The sequence below is a fragment of the Polypterus senegalus genome, chromosome 12, assembly GCF_016835505.1.
Source record: "Polypterus senegalus isolate Bchr_013 chromosome 12, ASM1683550v1, whole genome shotgun sequence".
Taxonomy (NCBI): Eukaryota; Metazoa; Chordata; class Cladistia; order Polypteriformes; family Polypteridae; genus Polypterus; species Polypterus senegalus.
Window position 1 is genome coordinate 152,972,403 of NC_053165.1, and position 20,796 is coordinate 152,993,198.

At 43.3% G+C, this 20,796-nt stretch overlaps 1 protein-coding gene across 1 annotated transcript; it reads left to right on the forward strand.

The window, feature by feature from the left end:
• Window positions 1–286: 286 nt before the first annotated feature.
• Window positions 287–20,792, forward strand: slc24a5 (solute carrier family 24 member 5). Its single transcript, XM_039770342.1, has 9 exons — window positions 287–643; window positions 4,397–4,579; window positions 6,498–6,581; window positions 6,673–6,776; window positions 9,160–9,260; window positions 10,366–10,649; window positions 12,165–12,371; window positions 18,960–19,061; window positions 20,447–20,792. The coding sequence occupies exons 1-9, from the start codon at window positions 490–492 to the stop codon at window positions 20,767–20,769; spliced, it is 1,542 nt and encodes a 513-aa protein (XP_039626276.1). The 5' UTR covers window positions 287–489; the 3' UTR covers window positions 20,770–20,792.
• The last annotated feature ends 4 nt before the right edge of the window (window positions 20,793–20,796 follow it).

Consider the following 20,796-nt stretch of genomic DNA (forward strand, 5'->3'; position numbering starts at 1 on the left):
GAAGTTCACTTGAGATTTTTCAGACTGTTACAATGTAAAGTAATTTACTCAGAGATAATCTTGCACGGAGTTTCAGATATTTGAATGGCCGACGCTGAACTGCACTTTAAGGCACCTGAAGTTCAACTTGAGATCTGTCCAAATGGGGATCGTCTCCTGTGATTCTTTCGAGAAGCACGGCATCAATGTCTTGGTTTTTGCGCCGTGTCAAGCTTGTTACACAACTGTAAGTCTGATTGGCTGCCTAATTGGCTCTTGGCACCGAACGCACTAATTACGCCTTGTCCCGTGATCGCGGGCGGACAGAACGAAAAAGGAGGGGGCGGGGTGGCGAAGCGCGAGGGAGTCCCGACGATGCGCTCCAGTGGCCTCTGCTCATCCCGCTGTCCAAGACAGAGACCTTAGCGGACTATGGGGTTGTGTGAAGCACGTCGTTGACCTGCAGTCTGAAGGACGACCTTTACTGGATTGGTATTGCAGCAGTCGGCGATGCTTCCCCTGTCGGACCGCAGGAGGACGAGAAGTCCCGTCTCCTTGCACGTTGCCTGTCTGGCTCTTGTGGTTTACGGTGTCGTTCATCTTTTCTACAAAGTGGCAGCAACTTCTGGGACTCCACGCGCTGCTCGAGTACGTCGAGACTTGGGTCAGTTGTTTGTCTATCTAAATGATTATTTCTAGGAATCCGATGGGGCGGTGGATATTTCTGGTAGACATCACCCCTCAAAGAGGATCTGGCAGGAGCAACAGGTAGGCTTCAGTCCGAGAAGCGAATGGGTCGTCTGAGAACGAGAAGAGGCTCAAAGCGCCTCTTAAACCCCGACTCGTTTTTCTTCCGGTGTGGTAAAACTTCAGGGAAGTAAAGCCATCAAAGTGTTTTCGTGTGCCGAATGGATCAATTTACGAAATGAACGCGATGAAAATCGCGAAGAATGCACACTCTAAATATGGCTGCAGTTTTGCAGAATGTCCTTATTAATTCATCCAGCCTGCCCTTCATATTCTGAATTTAATATATTTTTTTCCCTTTACAGCAAAGTTTTACAGAATGGAAATTTTCAGGAAACCTCAAGAATTAAACCTGGACGGGTCGCCAGCCGGGTGCACAGCCCACTCCCGCACGCATTAATAATGGACGCGTTGTAGGGACTCCGGTTAATCTTAACGTTAGGCTCTTTAACATGAGGAGAGGAGACTGGCACGGTGGGGTTAGGATAGGAAGCCGTCTTCATTGCGTTAATAAAAGAGTTAGCCAGCCCTCCGTCCATTTTTAACCCGCTTACCCATTCTGAAAATTCGGGGAGTCGGTATTTATCCTGCCAGTACTGGGCACAAGTAAAGAAACGAAACACCGATGGACGGGACGCCAGCCATTGGTGGGCACCGTTGTGCAGGAGGGTCGATAGTCGGTGGTACATTCGCATGTTTAAAAACCGAGGTGACAATCGGAGTAGAAACTCGTAAAAACCCACTGGATTAATTAAAGCTGAAAAATCGGAAGGTTTTTTTTTTCCCTTGCCATTTATTTTTGCGTGCCTGTATAATTACAATTACGTAACAATTCCCTAACCTGTATAAAATTTCTTAAACGTGTTACAGTAAACTACCGATATACGCTGAAATGTTAAAGCAGACGTTTAATATTTAAATCATCAGACTGATTTAATTCATTTTTGTAGATCTTTGTGTATATACTTGACTGTGTGTGTGTGTGTGTGTTCACATACAAATATAAGTTATCAAGATACCCTTAAACTGATTTAAAACTATAGCCAGTGCATTGCTCCTAATGGCTATTAATGCTTAATTAAGTGACCTTTTATTTAAATTTATTATTTGCACATAACTGCAAAGCCTCATTTTCAGCAGCCATTCCTCCACTGTGCTGATGGTCAGCACCCTTTGCTTATCCTTAGTCATTTGAAGTGCCAATTGGTTATTAGAAAATTAATTTTCACTGCACTGGCACCACTCACTCCTGTCATTCTGTTCATTTGGGTTGCAAGGTCCTGGCGTTCCTAAAGTCGGTGGTGGATTTTGGGTTGTTGGGGTTATGATTAGTAATGAAAAGTTTTGCTTTTGACTTGAAGGGTCCTAGAGAGCCGGCTTATGTATAAGGCTCAGAGTTCTGTGCTACACCCCAGATAAAGTCCAGTTCTGGGTTCAATACAACGCAGGGATGCTGGCCTCGGAGGCAGAGTTTCAAAGAAAAAGCCATTTGTGAAACTGACAAACGCTTAATGGGCGGAAGAGGACTGGAAAAAACATAACATGGCCAGCACGCCCAAGTCGTCTCTTCACTGTTGCAGATGACCCTGGTATCTGGCGTGTATTCAATGAAGGAGCCAACTGAGGACCTATAAGATGTTTGTTTCTTGCACTACACACTCATGAAGTTGTCCAGCTGGGCCTTCCCCCTTCTTTTTCTATCCTGGTCAGATCCACTTCCTTCTCTTCTCTCAAGACAGAAACGGACACCAATTGGTATTTCTTGGCAGTCTGTTACATGGAATAACCTTCATTCTGCAAGAAAAAGAAAAGGGACAGATTTGTTTCTTGAGAAAGCTGTTTCATCATGGAGCCCAGAACTGAACTTTACAAATGTCCGTACCTTGTAACTCAAATGAACTGTGTGATGGGATTCGGGGGTGCTAATGTAGTTACGCCTTGTTCTCAAATAATAAGCAATTAAACTTGACTAATTAAGGGTACGCTAACGGGGTCGATGTTAAAGACACGGAAGGAATGGCCCCCAATAATGGGGCTTTGCAGTCCTATGTTGGGATGGGGGGTAGGAATAAAAATCGGTCATTTCAAGCACTAGCAGCCATTGGAAACACTAGGAATGTTTTGACTGTATTTTATAAATTTAATTAAATGGTACCATGATTTAAAAAAAATTAGATGTGTGTCAAGACTTTTGACTGGTGGAGGGTATTTGTGTGTGCATGGATACTGTGATAAATAACCAAGCCTTGACACAAAAAGAGGTGTGGGGCAGCCTCAGGCTACAAAATAGGGGTCTTTACAGACAAGAGTCCAGAAAAGGACTGAGGTTTGGTGCAGACAGGGTGGGGTTTTTAAAGACGCAAGGAGGACGTGACCTCCTCAGAGGTGCAACCGGAAGTGATGTTGTAGGGCCCAGGTGGAATTTATCGTGTTTGGTTTGTGTTGGATAATGTAGTGAGAAGTCGAGCAAAATGTCCCCCTTTATTGGCTAACTGAACAGATTACAATATGCAGGCTTTCGAGGCGACTCCGGTCCCTTCTTCAGGTAAGATGTAATACAGAAACTGGAGTTCCCTGTGTTTTATATAGACACTTGGATAGCAACAACAACATTTATTTCTATAGCACATTTTCATACAAACAGTAGCTCAAAGTGCTTTACATAATAAAGAATAGAAAAATGAAAGACACAATAAGAAAACAAAATAAATCAACATTAATTAACATCGAATAAGAGTAAGGTTCAATGGCCAGGGGGGACAGAAAAAACAAAAAAAACTCCAGATGGCTGGAGAAAAAAATAAAATCTGTAGGGATTCCAGAGACCACCGGCCCAGTCCCCTCTGGGCATTCTACCTAACATAAATGAAACAGTCCTCTTTGGATTTAGGGTTCTCACGGAAGGGCTTGATGATGATGATGGTCACGTAGACTTCTGCCTTTTAATCCATCCATCATTGTTGGAGCATCATGAAGCTTTGAGTAGGTGGAGGTGGCGCAGGCCACCACCGCAAAGAAACCGGAAAAAGAAACAGAAGAGAGAGTAGGGGTCAGTACGGATTTTAGAGCCACCATGAGTAGTTATTATAAGGAAATTGAACATGCAGAGTATCAGGATTAAGTTAAATTAAATTAAATTGAAGTTATAGAAAGGCCATTTTAAGTAATATGTTTTCAGCAGTGTTTTAAACTGCTCTACTGTACAGCGACAGCATTGGGAAACCTTAAAATGAGACATCTTAGATGTAAAAAAATGAATAAACTTCTTCAGGAATGCTTAGAGTAGTGAGAAAAGCGCTATATAAATGCAAAGAATTATTATTATTATTATTCAGGCCAAGATTCAAAGAAAGGGTCGGTGCAGTCTGCCACCCCCTGGTCCAACTGAGTATTGCCTTTTTTTTGAGCCCTTTGGCTGCCTCCCATGCGCACATGTGTGACAACATGCATACTGTACACACATAAATACACACACTTTATCTGAAAATCTTAACCCCCCCCAACACCCCCAAATCAAATTCAGTTTAATGTACACTTATTTTTAGTATTTTGCTGTATTTTGTCGAGACCCATTTGAATATAAATTGTATTTGTTTCATTGTGTGTTTTTTGTATTACTGTATAACTGTAAGATATTGATAAACAAAATCTATATTTTTTTTTTTTATAGTAGGAAACCAAACCCACTGTGTGGCTTCTCCATCATCAGAATTTCCAGAAGCATTCTTCAATGAACAGGAAAGGAAAGATGGCGGAATCGTTATCCATTTCATCATTATATTTTACATGCTTTTGGCCATCGCCATAGTCTGTGATGACTACTTTTTGCCATCTTTGGAAATAATAAGTGAACGTATGTGGTGTTTCATTTTATTTATTTATTTTTTTCCTTTTTAGAAATTTGTAAGCCCACTGAGTGATTTATTAGAGCCATACCACCTGAAGCTAAGCCAGTACTTGGATGGGAGACTATGTTTGACGGGGGGGTCACCAAGTCCAGTCCTGGAGGGCCGCAGTGGCTGCAGGTTTCCATTCTAACCCTTTTTCTTAATCGGTGACCAGTTTTTGCTGCTATTTAACTCCTTTTTCTTTCATTTTAATTGACTTGTGTTTTTTTTTTTTTTAAGATTTGTTCCCCTAAATTTCTTTGTTCCTCTGATTTGCTTCATTTCTTTCCTTAAATGGCACCCAAACAGAAATGAAATGTGAAGTGAGGGAGCCAACAGAAGACCAACTGAGTCGGGGACTAAAACTCCAATTTTACTCCAACCAGTCGCTTCATTTGGCACCGAGTCTCATCGTTAATTAAACTCGTTCTTTAATTCCATGGCTTCTTGCTGCTCTCCTTGTGTAATGGCAGACATTTCTGAAATTGTTGACTTTCTCTTTTCTAAGAGCTCTGGTGAAATGTTTTGTGGACCTCAACTGATCAGCATTCCTGAGATCTTCATCTTTCCTTATTTTCAGATATTGTATGATGGACACCAGTTGTTTGGGCTCATTTTATATCTCATTTATTGTTTGGCTGCTAATTAAGGAAAAAGAAACAATTAAGGGGTTTGAGTGTTAAAGAGCAAATCAATTAAAATTAATTCAAAAGAAGTTAATTAGCAGTAAAAACGGGTTAGAATGAAAACCTGCGGCCCTCCAGGACCAGAATTTGAGACCCCTGCACTACTCTGTACTATGCATATTTTTAAAGAAATGAACTCCTTCACCACCACAAGTGGACGAGATAATCAAATTTACAGAAGGCTGCTGACTAGCATTAAGGGGAAGGCAATCCAAGCACTGATGCAGACCACAAGAAGTAGGATGGCAGCACTCAACCCCCCGATTTAAACTCCACCCTCCTCTCTGCCATTTTATTAAGCTTAAAAGAAATCATTTTATAGACGTGTGTTGGCCGATGTTTACTCTTAGTAACGGTTCTAAAACGGCACTTAATGGGGTGGTGTGTTTCCTCGTAGTTCCGTTACTTGACAGAGAACCGTTTTTGGTTCCTTGGAGGGCCCTTTACACTTGAAGTTGTGGGCTTTGAAAAGATTCTTGACATGCTGACGAAACGGAAATCTTGAATGTTGTGGTAGGCAGGGTACTAACGGCTCAAGAGAACTTGAACTGCACCTGTGTGATTGGACGCAGTGGGAGTTCTTACAAACTACAGACCCGTTCTGTATGTATAGAGTGATGGATGGTGGCCAGTGCCATTACCCGACCGGGTCACCTCCGTCATGGAAGGACAGGGGGAGATAACATACAAAGGGCATTATCTCCACCCCCCGCTGTCCTTCCATGATGGTGTCCCGGTCGGGTAATGGCAGCGGCTGCCATCCATCACAATCGATAGATCTTTTTTTCCCCATGATTATGTTATTTATGGAGGTTATTTTACAGATCTAAATAGTTTCTTTTGAGAACAAAAATGGGTCTCCTATAGCATCTCTCTGAGAATCTCTGACACCTTTGTTTATAAGAGTGTTGGAGAAGTTGATCCTGCGTATGATTGTATGTGAGTGCAATCCGAGTTTGTGTACGTGTTGAGGCATTCGTACACGTGAATGGCACACTTCATATACAGCATATGCAGGTGTGTTTGAGTCCATTTGCATTCCCAGTGCTGTACTGTTCGGTGTGTAAGTAATAGATAATGTGTGTACATTTGTGTAGTAATGCACCTTGTATGTAATATGGGGTGGGCTCCTACACCTCCTCGATTTTACTTTTAACAAATTTTGCAAAATATTAATTCATAGAAAATTATTTTTCAGGTCTTGGCCTTTCTCAGGACGTAGCCGGAGCGACGTTTATGGCAGCCGGCAGCTCTGCACCTGAATTAGTCACAACGTTTCTGGGTAATCTTACGGACGTTTTAAAGTTGGAAAATAATTCTTCATCTGGGGTGTTTATTCTTGTGTATGTCTTTATTTTTTTTTCTATTTTTAGGTGTGTTTGTCACAAAGGGGGACATTGGAGTCAGCACCATCGTGGGGTCCGCAGTTTACAATTTGCTGGGTATTTGCGCGGCGTGCGGATTATTGGCATCCATGGTATGTAGAGTTATGAGCGATCGACTGATACACGGTGAAGGGCTTTTAAAAAGTTGACATTGATCTGTTCTGCGTGTGGGTGGCTAGCTGGTGCAGTCGCTGGCACTTGAGTCTCACGGATTGGTTATTCAAAGTTAAATTCTGACATCCTGCTGCTGTTGTTTTTGTGTTGGGTTTGCATTTTCTCTGTTTGTCTCTGTGACACCCCCTCCTAAGACATGCAGGTTGCATTAACTGGCCCAGTGTTTCATGTATGTGTGTGTGTAAGTGTGCCATGTGATCGATGGCACCATGTCCAGGGCCGTTTCCTGCCTTGTGCCCATTGCTACCAGGTTGAGCTCTGGCCTTCCACAACCCTGAATTAGCTTGAGCAGGTTAGGGAATGGAAATGTTATGTTTTCTATGTTGGGCACTGCCACCTCGCAGCTTCAGGGTCCAGCATTCACATTCCAGCCCTGGCACTGTTGGTGTTAATTTTGCCCTTTGTCCCCCTGACTGCATGCTTTTTCTCCTGAATCCCAAACACATGTAATGTACGCTAGAGGGCCAGCTCTAACTTGGTCTCATATAAGTAACTGTAAGGGGCTGCTGCTGTTCTGTGTAGTGCTTGTTAAAGACTCCGAAGGGGTAGGTACCATCTCCCCATGAAAATAGAGGAAAGGATGGCTGTTCTGTGTGGCATCTCCATCAAATGTGGCTTTTACCTTAGCCTCTCGGTGTTGGAGTGTGGCATCTCGCACTGCTCACAACTGCATTACTTGGCAGGATTTGTATTACCCCACTACACCAAGAGTGGTTTTAGGGTGTTGGTGAAAATACATTGCATGTGTCTTTCTGACAGACGGTGCCTCAGACATCTGTACTACTAAAATGCATTGTGTGTCTCTTTCTGACAGACAGTGCCTCACAGACATTTGTAGAATTTAAAATACATTGCACATGTCTTTCTGACAGATGTAGTACTAAAATGCATTGCAGGTCTCTTTCCAACAGATGGTGCCTTACAGATATTTGTAGTACTACAGCACATTGCATTTTTCTTTCCAATAGATGGCGCAACACAGACATTAATAAAATGCATTGTATGTTGGTGGTCACTTTGGAAAGGCACTATATGATAGCCATTTGCTTACTAATGCTCATTTGTCCCTCGGCACTTATACTTGCGTTCAGTTGGCCTCCTGATTCTACCCCAGAAATTGTCAACACGTTTAGCAGTTCTGTTCTGTGGTATAACCATATGAGAAATTTCTCATAATCTAAAGGGAAAATGAAGCTTGCGTCTTTTGTTTAGCCATATTGGGGTTTGACGTGATCTTCAGCTGAACATGGCTGATCTTCCTTCCGTGACTGCCCCTTTTGAAGATCAAAGTTATGCATTTATGCCCCCAAGTCACCGATGTCAAGTTTACCCGAGGTGTGCCTTGAGCCGAGCCGTGCCACAAGGCATGTGACTGTGACATCCTCAAGGTCACTGCTAAAGGCATTCCGCTGGGTGGAGCGGGCAGGCCAATGTCCGCCTTCTTCGATTCTTGTTCAAGTTTCTGACTTGAACGTTACCTCTTTGTTAAAAGTTGACACAAGTGAGTGATGAGCACACTATTTATGGTGTGATGCAGGTTCACCTCCACAATGGGCAAAGAACATCTGGGGTCCTATGACCAAAAGCCCACCCAGACCCCCTTAGTAATGGTATTGTATATCTAAAATTTAAAATGAGAAAAGAATTTAAAAGAGAGACTCTCTGCCTGTGCAGACGTCATCAAAGACAGGACCGCTGTGTTCTTCTTCCTTCCACCAGCCTCGGGGGGGGGAATTCTGTCCAGAAGGTGGTGGCACAAAGCCGTCTCCGGATACCAAGATGAGAAAACAAAAGAAAGCGTGATCAGTCACAAGTTTAACCAAAAAAAAAACTCAATTAAAAAAAGTATGTTTTAAGAAGGCCGGCCTGAGGTATCTCAGTAGCTGGATGATTCCATCTTATTTGGAGCTTAGACAGAAGTGGTGGGACTACTTTTAGTTTTTTCTATGTTTTGCTTTCGGAATAGCAAGTCAAGCAGATCGGAGTTTACGATTTGGGAATGTAAAGGGACAAACGTGAAGGTGCGACATAATAAATAAATGACATCCCTAACCCCGTCCCCCACCTCACCCTGAAATGCATACTTTAAAAGATTCGTAATGGATGGATCGATCATTAAATTCTGCCTGCCAGTCTGCGTGTATTTTTCATTGCAGTGTGAGTGGCATCCACAAGAGCGACTCCTGAAAGTTTTGTTGTGTGTCAGAATCCTGAAGTGTGTAAGAGCGAGTCGGACTCCGCCCCTTCCAGTTCATTGGCTGCACTAAGCACTGTGGGTGTTGTTCTTGATGTGTCTTGCAGGTGTCCCGACTGTCTTGCTGGCCTTTATTCCGAGACAGCGTGGCCTATGCCATCAGCGTGGCAGCCATTATTGCCATTATTTATGACAATAAAATATACTGGTAAGAGTATTTATTTATTTATTTATTTTTAATTGGCTGAATTCTTGCACCCAAAGTTCTGAATCTTTAGGTTCGTGCTTCACAGTCTGAGTGGAGTTTGCATGTTCTCCCTGTCATGCAGGTTACATTGGTTGGCTACTATGATTTGTTCTGGTAGGAGTGAGTGTCCCCAGTGGTGGACTGGCACTCCATCCATGGTTGTTCCTAGGGTGAAGCAGGTGTTCACCTAGGGTGGCATGTTTTTTTTTTTTTTGGCAAATGTAGTCATTGGCACCTGGATGGGGTGGCTTGGGGTGGCGATTGGTACCCCTAAACGGCACCCCTCCTCCCCCACTCTTTAATCTTGCATTCTTGTATGACTTGTGTGAAATTCCAAGGGGTGCCAAGTCCCCCAACCTCTCCTCAATCTTTCATGCAAGTGTGGCAGCCGACTTGTCTATCTCAGTTGTGTGGCTGTACACAGGGGGTCCACCCTACACTCATATGCATCTCCTTTAGGGGTCCTCACCTCCCTGCCCAGATGTCAATCTCAAATGCAGGTCCGACTCTTCACTCTTCTGTTTTATTTTCATGGACGAGTTGTGTGGATGTACCAGCCCCCACAATAAGGGTCATAGATACTGCATCAATGTGTCATGCCTTTGGGGACCATCCCCTCTTCCTGGTCTTTGGAGTAACGCATACAGCAGTCGCCTTCAAGACCCCATGGTTTGTGTGCAACATTTCCATTTTTGCCTTGTGAAGCAGATAAGCCACAGCCAGCGCTTGGTGGTCCATACTTTTATACCCCATGCTGCTGGCTTGCCAAGATCCTAAATAATTAAGGAATGCTTTTGGGTTTTGGCCTGTTGCTCAAGGTGCCAGGGGCAGCAGAATGAAAGCAAACCGTTTAATTTTTTTTCTTCATCCTAATAAAGCCACAGACAAACACTTTTTAGGACATAAAGCAAAATAAAAATTCAGCATAACTTTGTCAAATTTTATTACAAGCAGAAATAAATGATTTCCCACCAAAGTGAAAAGAACTGTTGTTGGGCACGGGGAGCGGCGCGTTGACTCGATGGATGAGTAGCCCTTTTTTTTTTCTTTCCTCGAACCCTCCCAGGTTCGAGGCGGCCTCGCTCTTGCTGATCTACGCCGTGTACATCGTCGTCCTCTGCTTCGACATCCGCATCAATCAGTACATGATGAAGAAGTTCAGCCCCTGCTGTGCCTGCTTGGCCAACGCTCTGGAGGAGAACGGGGAGCAGCAGCCGCTGGTGGGCTGGAATGAGGAGAGCGGGCGGCTGGTGGGCAGGTACTCGCGGTCGGACAGCGGGATCTTTCAGGAGGACTCGGGCTACTCACAGCTCACTCTCAGTTTACACGGCCTGCACGAGAGCCCCAATGGTGAGTCGCACTGGCACAGCTGGTCTCTATTTTACAGTATTATACGGGGTCATTGCTGTCCGCTGTATAACAACTATTACAGCACTTGTCTTCCTGAATGCATTTCAGAAGTCTCAAAAGAACTTGGAAGGACAGTGTAGATTTAAAAAAAAAAAAAAAAATTATAGCGCCTTTCAGGGTATAGCCAATTCCAAAGCTCTTAGCAGACTTCAGTGTTTACATTACAATAGGACTTAAACCAATAATGAATTGATACAGCAAATTGAATGGGGAAAGGACTGCCTGATAAATAAATAGTGATATGGAACGGGAGGTGTCGATCAATAATAAACTGAGGTTTCATTTTTACTTTTCTGAATGCATGGCATTCCATAATACACTCCAGGGCTTAGGGCTTCCCTCCAAACTGCATTAGCAACAAATAAATTTTAATATTTATATCGTGCCTTTCGAGAGTCTGCAGTGGTTATGGTACAACTTTTAGATGCAAATTATTTTCCATCTTAATAAAAAAGTGTCTGTTCGTTCTTCTGGTTGCTGTCTCAGTCATTCCAACAGATGGTATATTAGACATTTGTAGTAGTACAACGCAATGCATGTCACTTTCCGACAGATGGTGCTTACAGACATTTCTAGTACTAAAATGCATTGCATGTCTCTTTCCAACAGATGGTGCCTCACCCACATTTGTAGTAATAAAATGCATTTTATTACTACAGATGTGTGTCACATGCCATCTGTTGGAATGACGCATGCAACTTATCTTATTACTACATGCATTAAAAAATGCTTTTCACTAGATGGCACACTGCAAATTTCCAGGTTGATTTAATTACATACACAGCACCGCTAGTTAAAATAGAATTAATTAGTGGTTATATAGCACCTTTCATCATTCAAATCGTCTCTAAATTGCTGTGCACAATGGAGTGACTTTAATAAATGTTATACGTAACTGACCATCCATTCATCCATCCCCTTTCTAAACTTGCTTTATCCAATGTTGGGTCGCTATGAAGTAATATAGTGCCTTTCATAATTTATACCATCTTTTACTATTTTTGTTAAAGTTTGAAATACATGATGCTGTTTTTTTTTTTTGTTTGTTTGTTTTTAGAGTGATTTTATTCCCCCATGATGCACTTCACTTACAGGACGGTATTTGAATCCTTTATATTTGTATATAGTTCCTTTCACCACATATATGCCACCTTAAACAGCAGTACTTTTCGAGGTTGCGAATGTCCCGTGGTGGTCTGGAGATTTCCAAACTCTATGGACACTGGAGATGCACTTTAATGCCAGCACACAGTGCATGCTAATGGCAGGTGTAAAAGACTGCTTGGGTCCTCTGCCACCCCCATACTTGACCCCCTGCCTGCCCCGTCCTTTTTGATTTGGACTAAATTTGATATTTTTAAACTTTTGAACTCCCAAGCTTTTGCTACGCCTAAATCTCTTGTTGAGAAAGCCACAGCGTCCATTGAACTTTATTTTTGATGTTCTCCCAAACAGATCATCCGAGTGTGTTCACCATGCCCGATGCGGACTTGAAGCGGGTACTGTGGGTGTTGTCCTTGCCAATCGTGACTCTGCTCTTCCTGACTGTCCCCGACTGCCGGCGCCGTTTCTGGAAGAGGTGGTTCGTTGTTACTTTCTTCATGTCTGCTGTTTGGATTTCCGCTTTCACCTACGTCCTCGTGTGGATGGTGACCGTAGTGGGTAAGAACCGAAGGGCTGAAGGGTGGTCTATCAGTGAGTGGGTTAAATTTTAAAAAAATTCACCATTCTGTTCAAAATCCTAATGATGCTATGCAAATTTGGGAGTAGGTGGGCGGAGACATTGAGTCAATTTGCATAATAGGCATCCGCCAAGGGAGAAACCTGTGATGTCTGCCTTTTTATGGGGTCACGCACTTCTTCCTTCAAACTACTAGTGAAACACACGGACCGCCGGTCCTAAAATAAAAGGCAAGTGGAAAACGTGTGCACCGTGTCCTGGAGGATTATCAATAGAGACAGGAGGGAACGGTGCTGTCAAAAATAAGGAGCCGTTGATGCATCTTGTATGTTGTAAATGGTGGGCCTGACGCTTGATTACAAAACCATATTTTGGATTCCTAATGTATGCGTTGGGGGTAAAGGGTCGACAAAAATGGCAGTAGTTTGGGGTGGCAACACGGCCCTCCCCGTTTTTAGTAACAAATCTGAAACAAAAATGATGGTGTGAAACGATAAAAGTCCCCCGTACCCAAGTGGGCCTCTCTTCACTCGGTCAGGCCGTTCGATTACTCTATAAAATGGGAGCTCCCCACTCTGGAACGTCTCCATGGTCAACGATGCCTCCTTCCGGGTGGTCATCCATTTTGGAGCCCTGGGACTGGAAGGGGGCGGGGTCAGCTGCCCTGCATGGGCGGGTTCTCAAGGCTGTGGAGGAAGAAAATGACGAAGCTGTTTTAACAGCAGCGCCCCCTCGTGGCCTGGGGTGGCGTTACATACCTGGGAAGAGCTTTTGTATGGTGGGGCTCAGACACACCTGTGTGGCAGAATATGCAAAGGGTGGGGGGGGAGGGCACAGGGTCCACCACACTCGGTCTTGGGGACCCCCTGTGGCTGCTTTCTGTTTTTAATTGGACTTCTAGGCTAAGTAAGTGATGTGTTATTTCCTAAGTTCTGTGTTTATGAAACAATTATTGAAACTAGAAAACTAAGTTTGGTTTTATATAATATATATATATATATATATATATAAATGTACTAAGCAGTTATATTGGACTAATGTATTTTTCTTTCTTTTTAGCATTTCCATCTTGGTTTTCATTCTACTTTTCCGGGTGTTCTAACTGTTTAATAAATCCATTATTTTCTAATTAGTGGGCCTGACGCTAAAGCAGTTGCAGCCTTTCGTGATTCAGTGTTGTTTGCCTGGGTGTCTGCACTGCACGTTTTTTTTTTTTAAATTGTCATTAATAAGATACAACGAAGGGCGAAATAAAATGAAATCAATTAAAGAGTTAAGCATTTACAATCTCTAGCAAAAATGAAAATATTTCTAAATGTCTTATAAATGTAAAAATCACGCTGCGGTGCTTTTCTGAGTGTAGAATAAGAGAAAAATTAAATGAGCTCAGCGTTATCGGGTGTTGTCGCCGATTAGGAGTTTGTCTGATGGAAACACAAACCTGCAGCCACAGTGGACCCCGGGGCCGAATTTGAGAGCCCCCTGATCTCACTCGGAGGTGGGCAGTGTTGGTCCTGGAGGGCCGCAGTGGCTGCAGGTTCTTGTTTCTTAATGAGAAGTCAATTATTGCTGATGACGTACTTCTTGTATATAAGTGACATGTTCATCCTTCATTTTAGTGGTCTCGCTTGTTAAGGTTCCCCACCCTTAGTTGCTTATTTCAGTCTTAAACTGCTGCATTTCATGTTTTAATGGCTCCTTATTAGCAAGAAGATGGACAACTGCTGGCCGCTTTGTCATTTTACATCTCACTTGTTTCCATTTACATCTGTATGTGTTCATCGTGCTCTGTTTGATTTAATAAAACACTTCACAGAAAAATGTGACAGACTGAAAATGATCCGTTTTAGGCTTCAAATCATTTGGATGACATCCTTGGAAAGGAAAAAAAATCTACGATAGAAGAGCCTTACACTGCGCAGACTAACAAGCCATAAAATTAAATAGTCTGCATTGCATTGTTGGAAAGACGCATGCAATGCATTTTAACACTAGAAATGCCTGGGGTGCACCGTCTGTTGGAAAGACACATGCAATGCATTTTAACACTAGAAATGTCTGTGGTGCCCCAGTTACACTAAATACTAGCCATGGCCTGTGCCACTTCTGAAGTCCCAATCGCTGTTCACATTGGTCTTCTGTGGCCCTCTCAATAGAAGGGAGTCTTTGTCTGCCTTCTTGAACCTTCCCAGGCTTGTTGAAGTCTAACGCGAGTGCTGTCGTCACTTACAGTCTGAATAGTCGTCTGGTCTTGCATGAGACGCGTCTATAACATTCCTCAAGTAATGCCTGGCGCTAACGTCGTTGGCACCAAGTAAACCTCGGATCTTATGTGAGACACATCTACACTGTTGCCAAGGTAACGCGCGGGTCTGACACTTATGCAAGACACGCCTCTATACTGTTGTCCGAGTAACACTTGGCACTGACACCGTTGGCACGTTTACAGTCCGAATAGTCTTTGAGTCTTATGTGAGACACGTCCACACCATTGCCCAAGTAACACTTGGCACTGATGCTTTTGGCACCAAGTTAACCTCCGGTCTTATGTGAGACACGTCTATATACTGTTGCCCAGGTAACGCTTGGGTCTGACACTTGGGCAATGGTGTAGGCGTGTCTTGCATGAGTAACCCTTGGCACTGACACTGTTGGCACTTTATTATAGTCCAAATCGTCCTCAGGTCTTGCGTGAGAAACGTCGACACCATTGCCCGTGTAACACTGTTGGCATCAAGTAAATCTCGGGTCTTATGTGAGACTCCTCAACACGGTTGCTAAGGTAACTTTAGGGTCTGACACTTCCGCAAGACACGCCTCTATACTGTTGCCCGAGTAACACTTGGCACTGACACCGTTGGCACGTTTACAGTCCGAATAGTCCTCGGGTCTTACAGGAGATGCTTCAACACCATTGCCCAAGTAACTCTTGGCACCAAGTTAACCTCCGGTCATATGTGAGACACGTCTACACTGTTGCCCCAGTTAGGACCGCTTTCCTGATAAATCCGGACCCCATTTTCACTTTGACATTTAAAGGGTCTCTTTCTGTTGTCAAAAAAAAGCGCCAATTGGCATCCAGTAATTTTAAATGGGAGGAATTCCAAAGGGGGCGAATACCTTTGTCACGTGCTGTAGGACTCCTGTATAAGAGGCCTAAATGCGTGGGAGTGAGCGGACTGCGTGGTTGACAAAGAATAAACCAAAATTACGAGGCCTAAGTCAATAAACCCATCGCAGACCCCCAAGTTTTGTGCCGCAGACCCCGGCAAACGTAAAGTGGCCACCTAAAGACCACTGCGTACTTGAGGCTGCGCCGTTGTCTACTTAATTACTTCCTTCTGACCTTGGGCAGGAATTTCTCCCTCCGTTTTGAAGTCAGGCAGTGGGGGATTGGGGGGGGCTTGGATTAGCAGTCGCTTTGCCCTCGAGATACGGCGAAAAAAAAGCTCATGTGATATCAAGTGACAGGCTGAAGCATAAGAGGATTATTATCTCTCTTATGCAGAAATGTTCACATGGTGGACGCTCAAGGCCTGATGCTGGGGGGGCAGCCTTTACCTGGTGGGCCGCCGCCGCCTTCTTCCCCAGGGCTGCTGTCCTTGCATGAATGACCTCCTTTAAATATAAAAGCATACGGCCAGCCCTGTCCCTAGTAATTTGGGGTGCGATGGGCCTACAAACGTTCAGATGCACACCGTGATCTTTCACGTCCATTCTGCACACCACGTAATCCAGTCTGGCATCACGCAGACCGGAGCCCCGTCTGCTCAGAAGCCCACTAAGATGAAGACCCAGTCCAGTCCATCACAGGGCAGATGTACTGGAATCGCCATTGGACATTGAGCACGCAGTGGGAGGTCTGCAAATCGAAAGTAGACCTCATGAGAAGGACACAGGAGTCGGAGTGGACTCTTAAGGTATCAACGTTCAGACGGTCTGCAGAAGACATGAAGAAGGCAAACAGAATGTCAGGTTATATAGCGCCTTGATATGTGCAGTACAAGTCACGGGAGGTTCTGCTCAAGCTTTATAACACACTGGTGAGGCCTCATCTGGAGTCCTGAGTGCAGTTTGGGTCTCCAGACTACAAGAAGGACATCACAGCACAGGAGAAGGTCCAGAGAAGAGCGACGAGGCTGACTCAGGGCTACAGGGGATGAGTTATAAGATGAAAAGAGCTGAGCCTTAAGGAGATGAAGAGGAGACCTGACTGAAGTGTTTAAAATGATGAAGGGAATCAGTGCAGTGGATCGAGACGGCGACTTTAAATTAAATTCAACAAGAACACGGGGACACAGATGGAAACTTGTTAAGGGGAAACTTCACACAAACATTAGGAAGTTTTTCTTTACACAAAGCACGAGAGACACGAGGAATAAGAGACCAAGTAGTGCGGTAGACAGGAGGACTTTAGGGACCATCTGAAAACGGAACTTGATGTTATTTTAGAAATAAGTGACCAGGACTGGTGAGCTTTGTTGGCCTGAATGGCCTCGTCTCATCTAGATTGTTCTCATGTTAATCAAACGCACGCCCGCGTCTTTTTAAGATTTGTTGCACAAACGTGGAGAACGGGAAAACTCCACATGGACAGCAGCAAGGCTGGGGTTTGAACCCCCAGAACTCTTCTGAAATATTTACGTGCAGCACCACTCTTGAGGTAGGCAGGGTGGCACAGTGGATAGAACGGGTTTGTACTTTCTCATCTATTCTTGAAATGGGGAGGGTACACTAGACAGAACACAGAGTGAACGACATGCAGACTGCAAGGTGGGCACAAAGCTGGCACTACGGTCCAGGCAGATGTGTTTAAGGCTGAGGGGCAAATGGAGCTTCTCTACTGGCCATAGCGGATGATAAAACGCAAACGTAACATTCATCAAAAACCTTCTTCTTCTAATCTTCTAATTCTTATAATTATTCTTCTAGGTCAGTAGTTAAGTGTGGTCCTGGGAGACCCCCTTGTGATTTGCAGGTTTTTATTCCAAACATTTTCACACAGCAGTGGGTCAGTTGTGGTTCTAATTGATCCAAATGTGTTTAGTTGGCCATATTTCTTAACTATCATAGCCCAGTTTTCTGAAAGCAAAATTATGTGTAGACGTTGAATTATTTTATATATGAGGTGTGTGTGTGTGTGTATACAGTATATATATGTATGTATGTATATATAAGTGTGTGTGTACAGTATATGTATGTATATATAAATATGTGTGTGTGTGTGTGTGTGTGTGTGTGTGTGTGTGTGTGTGTTTATGTATATACACACACGCATTAAACAACAAATCTTTTAAATCTCGTGGATGCGCCTCTTCATTGGGGAGAAACACTACTTCTCCCTGATGGCAACACGAATTAGACGATCTACAAGTCTCCGACTTAAAGTTTAAAGCTGAACAATCTCTACTTTGAGATTAATAAAGTATCTATCTATCTATCATATAGTGCTTTTCATATCTATCTACTTCTTTTATATCACCTATGTCCATATATTCAATCTCCTTTTGCTGTTCTGTTTCACTGTGTAATAATTTCCATTTGTTAGCATTAATGTAATCTTTACTATCATTTTATTGAGACTTTTTTTAAATTTTCATACTTCCATTATCTCTAACCTGCTCTTCATGCGTATCACACCAACGTTTTTGAATTCTTTACGACGTTCTACTTTGTCATCTACTCTTTGTCTTTTATTTCCGGCCCCATGCATGCTTAAATCTCTTGGCACTCGTCTCGCGGGACATTAAAGTATCTCTCTAAAAAAGTCACGTCTCGTCCCAGGATTTTTTTTTTTTTATATACTAGCAGGAGTGCCTGGCGTTGCCTGGGAATCTATAATCGGTTAATTTCCCAGATGAGAAAGAAACAGAACATAGACATAGAAGAAACAGTTTTCTGGTTCACATTTTATTGTAAGTTTCTGTACTGTGGATTCTGTCTGCTGTGGCGTTTCAGACGCCCTTGAAATAGAATTAGAAAGTCCACTTCAGATACCAGAAAAGTCTGTCTGTTTTTTGGTGGTATGGGTATATTAGTGAAAAGCAGGACAATTATAATGGGTTACACGGTATTATTATATACGAAATAAGCACCACAGTGAGATGAATTTACCTTTAAGTACGGGGACGTGTGGCGAACGTTATTTCGGTGAGAAGGTGCCCTGCGCTTCACCACAAAATTTTTCCCAACCAAACATACCCCATGACCTCCTCCTGGTCACAAAGGAGCCCCAGCCCCCGTTTGTTGGCGATCGGACACCCGGTGCAGATTTGTATGGCAGACAAACACACACACACACAGCTTTATATATTAAACCAGGTGACTAAAAGCCTCAATCCAATTGGCTCTCCAGTGTAATTGTATTTCTGGTGTTTTCAGCATGCAAAACTAAGAGACCAGTAAACGAAACAATTCAATTAATCACAAGTACGACTGACTTCGCTGGAATAAAAGCTGCAGTCGCAGGGGTGCACCAGTTCTGAACGGGAGGAGCCCCCCCAGCCCCTTATCAATTTGTTTAGTAAGCCACTAACTTGTCTCGTCTCTTCATATATTTTAAATTGCAGGTGAAACCCTGGGGGTCCCAGACACCGTCATGGGGCTCACACTCTTGGCAGCAGGCACCAGCATTCCTGACACCGTGGCAAGTGTGCTTGTGGCGAGAGAAGGTAAATCTTCTAGTCGGGGCGGGTGGGAGAGGTAGCTGTGTATTCAGGGTTTTCTTGTTTTTTTTTTTTTTAAAAGAATTACACGCATTGTGTTTCCACTAAGGTGGAACACCTCATAGTATGACAGGCCGGCCAAGTGATGATAAAAATAAAGTTAAACCTCTGTATCCACAGACCAAGAAAAAAAGAAACCATTTACAGTGCAAGCCTAACGGCAGGTTTTCTGTACTAAAATGTTAATATTACATTTTTCACACCCCCATGACTTTAGCATAAACGCACACTTTACTGTTCTTATTAACTTTTCCAAATGGAAAAATAGACTTCAACCTTCGGCAGTCCAAGTCTGTTTATGGGGTGAATACAATCAGTTTTGGAGCAAATAAACTCTGGCAGCTTTAGAACTTGGGACATTTCACAAACGAGAGCAGGCAGCTACATGCCAGTTAGCGTACTCCTAAACTTGGGGGTCTCCTGATTTCACTACCCTGGGGCTACGCTCATCTGATCCTAGGCACTTAACACTGACATTGGGGGGACTTTGTGATTTCATATGGGTCGTCTTTTATATTAAGTTTGGTAGATTCTAAATTGGCCCTAGTGTGTGTTTGTCCTGTGGTGGGTTGGCACCCTGCCTGGGATTGGTTCCTGCCTTGTGCCCTGTGTTGGCTGGGATTGGCTCTAGCAGACCCCTAACTCCCCGTGACCCTGTGTTCGGATTCAGCAGGTTGGAAAATAGATGGATGTTTCAACACCCAGTCATTGGTTCAGAACACACTATTGTGTGGTAATTAATGGGTTTGCTACAGATTACAAAATATTGGCCACACTGGCATTTAATGCTGCTGTTGCCTAAAGACTGAATGAAAACTTTCTGCCCACTCCCACTTGTCGAGTATTCTTCAGCCTTCCACTAACATCAGGAATTCCTCCATGTTCCTTTTGAACCAAACCCCATTATAGGAATGAGCCATTTTAGAAAGAGCTGTATGCACACCATCTCAGTAAACACTTCATGCCATGTAGTTTATTTTGATATTCTTCTGCATTTAAGCAAATGAAAATGTATCCTTAACGCAAGAAATAGTAAAAATTAAAATCATCATTTCCTGACAAATGTGACAAACAAGCCATGTTTTCTTACATCATATCTTTGGTATCATATAACCCGCTATACCCTAACACAGGGTCCAGGGAAGGAGAGGATCTGGTGGTGCCACCATTGCTACCAGGCTCTAGTGTAATGTGCCAGTGCAGGGAAGTAGGTTTAAATAGTATAAACTAACAAAGTGATATGATAAATTCATGTACACCATGTTTGTGAAGAAATAACCGACCTTAACCTCTAAACTTAGTCTTTAAAGTTGCATTTGCTTGCCTTTCAGGAAAGGGTGACATGGCCATGTCCAACATCGTAGGATCCAATGTGTTTGATGTCCTCTGTCTCGGTTTACCGTGGTTCATCAAAACTGTGTTTGTGGACAATTCGGCGCCTGTCCAAGTGAACAGCACAGGCTTGGTTTACACGGCCTCAGCTCTGCTCCTCTCTATTGCATTTCTTTTTCTGATTGTACACCTGAATAAGTGGAAGCTGGATAAAAAACTTGGAGCCATTTGCTTAGTACTGTACTTTGTGTTTGCTGTATTGTCCATTTTGTATGAACTTGGCATAATTGGAACCAACCCAATTGTAGCCTGTAGTGACTGAAATTAAATTACCAAAGTAATTAATGTC